Source organism: Gymnoscopelus microlampas (assembly GCF_963454915.1).
Source record: "Gymnoscopelus microlampas genome assembly, chromosome: 24".
Taxonomy (NCBI): domain Eukaryota; kingdom Metazoa; phylum Chordata; class Actinopteri; order Myctophiformes; family Myctophidae; genus Gymnoscopelus; species Gymnoscopelus microlampas.
The window spans coordinates 7798572-7803444 of NC_139961.1; the positions used below are offsets into that span (position 1 = coordinate 7798572).

Sequence of the window (4873 nt, forward strand, 5' to 3'; positions counted from 1 at the left end):
AACCTGTTTCACCTCAAGGTCCACTATTTATTTGCTATTTGAGCCACGGACCACCATTTGATGAGATTTAGCCTCTCAGAATATGTTGTTGTCGTTGGATGAGATTTAGTCAAAATAACAATTCTTCTACATTCTGTAATTGTGTAGACTTCTTGTAAATTAAGTAATGCAGATGTTTAACAATAATGTAACCATTGAGAGTGTAAAATGAAACCAAATGGACCCATAAGGGCCCATTTGGTTTCATTTTACGCTCAAGAGTTAAAAGATCTAATAAGGGTCCATTTGGTTAGCAACTCTCCCTCGTTTAGCATGGGCACCACCTGGAAACTCCTCAAGAACCACTGGTGGTCCCCGGACCACTGGTTGAGAACCACTGGCCTATATGCATTCTATTATCCAACCTTTCTTTCTTAGGTTCTGTAAATCAAGGCATACCTTGGAAAAGTTACAAAGAAAACTAAAACTAAATTAAAACTGAAGCAAAAGAAATTGCTTCACTGACGTCAGGGTCTGGACAAAATCCTCCTGTACCTTCATCTACATTTTAATCCACCCCATGATTGAAGCTCATTTGATTTAATGAGTGGAATCAAGACGTTGTCTTCGCCTCTTGTGGGTGTGTTTTAACGGCGGGAGTAGCGGGGACATTTGTGTGAGGTTAGCGCTGCCGGCCACGTACGGCTCGGAGAATCAATTACCCCCCCCCCCCCCCCCCCCGAGAGGAAAATTGGATCCTCTAAATGCTGAATTGAAATGAGAAGGCAGCTGTCTCTCTGTTGTGTTGCAGTGGCCTTAGAGAGGAAAAAAAGAGGCATTTGGTGGGTTTATTGTTGGTGTACTCTTATCTCAATAATGTTGTTATTGAATCTGCGCTGGCATGAGGCATCAATCCCAAGCATTTTGTAAATGGCTCCCATTTGAGTCGTTCTGTTTTTGCTCTCTCCAAAACTATGTTGATATAAATGGATATTAGAGTGCATTGCGTTAGAGAGTGTACGGAATAGCATGGTTTTATCAGTGTTTGTTTAGTTCTTGTTTTTCAACTCATGCGTACTGTTGTCTACGGGCTGCAACTGTCAATTAAGCAGGGGGTCTTCAACGTTTTCAGCCCAAGGACCCCCTAGCCGAGAGAGAGATGAAACAGGGGTCCCCTCTATATTGTATAAAATTGTGTTTCAGATTCAACTTTTTTTGTTTAAGTGGTCTGCTCTTTTTTCCCTCTACACCGATAGCAAAAATAGCCGATCTACAAGCTCACAACGCCTCGCAGCGCGAGGCGTTGTGAGCTTGTAGATCTGCTATTTTTGCCTTAAGTTCTCCTCAGAAAAGGGATGCTAGGGTTCAAGTGGTTAAGGTAAAAAAAAAATCATATCACACAAAGATTTGGCGGACCCCTGGCCTAAGGCGATTATTCTATTGATTACTTTTCCGAATAATCGAGAAGCGTGTTTAAAAAAACAATAAAGAAAAATATCAACAAATCAATTAACCACTTAAGCGTTTTATCGTTGTGCAACGGTGCCAACCTGCAGTACAAGCCCACAGCGCATTGCAATTCAGCGCGTCGTGAGCTTGTAGATCGGCTATGTACGCGATTTAAACGTTCGACTTCTCACCCACAACAACTGGGCCTGCCACAATTATTACATAATCGTCGACGTCTAATCGCAATTATTTGAGACAATTATTTTGCATAATAGTCATAATCGTCGAAATTAAAAAAGGAGAAATAGCAGATCTACAAGCTTACATGCTTACATGCCCAAGATAGTGATTGATTATTCATTGTTTATTTTGTTAAATGATTGACTTTTTTTTACAAATCGATCGAATCAACTACAGTTCCATTAACTTGTTTTGCCCCCCTCTGCCGTGTGTCTCCGCAGCCGCCCATCGTCCCCAAGGTGTCCCACGAGGGGGACACGTCCAACTTTGACGTTTACCCCGAGGACGACTGGAAAAAGGACGCGCCCGTGCCTCAGAAGGACTTGGAGATCTTTAAGAACTTCTGAACGCCTTTTTTTTAATAGCTTCAGCGAACCCGTAGTATTTATTATGATCTTGGAGGCCGAGGAGCGTCTTACATCCACCAGGAATCCTTTTTTTTAAAAACCCATTTTAGGCCTTTTAACACCTACTGTATACGTTGTTATGCCTTTCAGGCTGGGAACGCCTCTGTGTTATTTTAGTTGTTGCTATATATCGTTTTTTTCCCCGTAACTTAACACATTCTCTGCCAGGTATTAATTAACACATTCGGTGCCAGAATTTTCTAATAACAGATTACAATCTCACCGTTAAACTGCGCGGCGCTGTTTAAGCTGTAGACTCCACGACGAGCAATCCATGTGAAACAAAGCATGCGTGCATTTTGCACGATGGTCCTGGCTAACGCCTGGAACGATAACATCTTTCACGCGGGTCACAATGGAGTGCAGCGATCGCGCATACAAAATGAGTCGTTTTCCCCAACGTAAAACGTTTCGGAGTTTATAGGGGTTTTAGAGAAGGAGATAGAACGGAAGCGGATGGGGAGCCATGTTTTTTTGGCACGGTGATCTATAAGGCCCTTCCTTCTCAGAATTACCGTGGGTGATTCCAGAGCTGCTCCAGCCCCTCCCGTGTGGAAAAAAACGAAAAAGAAAGAAAAAGACTGAAAACACGGTTCAGACCGTGTTCGGCACCGAAGCGATACTCTGTGCAAACGCGGTTCAGACCGTGTTTGGCACCCGATGTGTTAATTAATTAATCCGCTACTGCAAGCGTTTTTTACCTTATTTTGACGATCCACTGAGGGCCACGGAAGCCACGTTGTGGGTGTAAACAAAGGCTATGTGGGGGGAGGGGGAGGGTCTCGTCTATCCAACGGAACCAAAATGATTTTACCGCGATCGTCCGTTCCGTTGTAATCGGCAGTTGAATATGGCTCGTTTCTTCGGAAAAAAGAAGGAATCCGACTTTCATGTGTTTTTCTTAATCTCATAACATGGGAGTGAATGGAGTGACTTTTTTTTGGAATGACGTCATTTCTGCTTCTATCATTGTCCCGCGGTCAAGGGATCATTCATAGATTGGCGAAGAGCGCCCTCTAGCGTAATTTCTAAGAAAAAAAATAATTAATTGACGTAGATCTACGTCAATGGCGGTCAACGGTTGGATTTGAAATGGCGTAGATCTTACGTCAATGGCAGGGAATGTGTTGACGGCGTACTTGATCTTACTACAGCGTCCACACAAAAGTAGCAGATCTACAAGCTCAAAACGCGTCGCTTCGCTCCGCGTTTCGAGCTTGTAGATCTGCTACTTTTGCCGTTTTTAAATGTGAATCCGGAAAAGTCACAGTTTTGGAAATATGAGGTTTCCACCCGACAGAGACGATATATAGCAACATATTATTTTTTTTTGCGTTTTTTTAGAAAACGTAGGTAGGATTCAGAGGGCGTTTTTTAGAATCGGCCTCAGGTCTTAATGGGTTAATTAAAAAAAGACCATTTTTAACCAGGAGCCTCGCGCGAAGATAGAAGCTGAGAACCAATGGAAGTGCTTTTGTTTTTATATTGCGTTTCAACAAACTGGAAGAGAATCGATGATGCCGGGGATATCTAATATCACCGCTAATGCATCGAGAACTATCACGTTCGCCTTTTTTTGGGGGGGGGGGGTATTTTTGTTTGTGTCAGATGCTCCTTTTTTTATTTATCTTAACCAAACCCAAACCTTACAGATATTATGATATGATTTTATTTTGTTTTGTCTATTTAGTGTTTATCCTCTGAGCCTTCTCATTATGCAAAAAAAAAAAAAAAGTGGTTTTCTTTGAAACCAAAGGACTGTTACTTTCTACGTTTTGGAGAAACGGAATAATCAGGTCGTTGTTTTGTTTTTTTGTTAAGTACATATTTCTATGTTTTATATTTCTGTCTTGGTTGGGGGGAGATTAATTTGGGAATTGTAGGGAACTTAACGCTTATGATCCAAAAAAAAACTAAAAAACAAACGGATGGTTTATCCCATTAAGACCTGGAACGCATCTGTGTCACTTTAGATTTCTTTGGCTATTAAAAAATAGCAGATATACAAGCTCATAGCGCGGCACCGAGTGCCGCGCTATGAGCTTGTAGATCTGCTATTTTTGAAAAATCTAGATTTTTTTTTTTTTTTTTCCAAAAAACTGTTGGGATTTAGAAAAAATAAAAAGAATCGCCTCAGGTCTTAATGGGTTATTCATGTGTTTTAATAATGTGTCTAGGTGGAATTGAGAGAGCGTCCTACCCAGTGGATTGTAATAGATTGTACTGAATCGCTGTCTGTAATTGAAACATTCATCTCTTCCATGAGACTGGATGCTTTAGGAAAACGTTGGCCGGCCACAACTCAATGAAACTGCTTTGTTTTGTTTGTTTGTTTTGTCTAGACCAGTGGTTCCCAGACTGGGGGGGCCCGGGACACCCAGGGGAGTCCCCAATTATTTATTTATTTGGGGGGGGGGCCCCAGATGATTATATGAATGTGCAACATTGTATAACATAGTATAAGTGTATACGGGGGTATCTGCGCATTTCGAAAGTTATCATTTAATGACTTTTAAGACCTTTTTAATACCAACTTGTCAAATATTGCGTAAGAAATAGGCAAAAGCTATCGTCGTTCGGCTATTTATCTGTGGAACCTAGTCTAACTAAATGTAACGCCTCAACTCCTACAATTCAAAGTGCTTGTCAGGGTGGGGGGTCCCCAGTTCAAATATGATTATGTTGGGATGTCCCCAGTTCAAATATGATTATTTTTGGGGGTCCTCGGTTCAAATATGATTCTTTTTGGGGGTCCCCAGTTCAAATATGATTATTTTGGGGTGTCCCCAGTTCAAATA

At 41.5% G+C, this 4873-nt stretch overlaps 1 protein-coding gene across 1 annotated transcript in view; it reads left to right on the forward strand.

Moving 5' to 3' along the window:
• prkx (protein kinase X-linked) overlaps window positions 1–3276 on the forward strand; it is a 69909-nt gene extending 66633 nt beyond the window's left edge. Inside the window, exon 8 of the mRNA XM_084051571.1 lies at window positions 1890–3276. Coding sequence (XP_083907697.1) covers window positions 1890–2015 — 126 coding nt within the window. The 3' untranslated portion in view covers window positions 2016–3276. The remainder of the gene's footprint in view (window positions 1–1889) is intronic.
• The last annotated feature ends 1597 nt before the right edge of the window (window positions 3277–4873 follow it).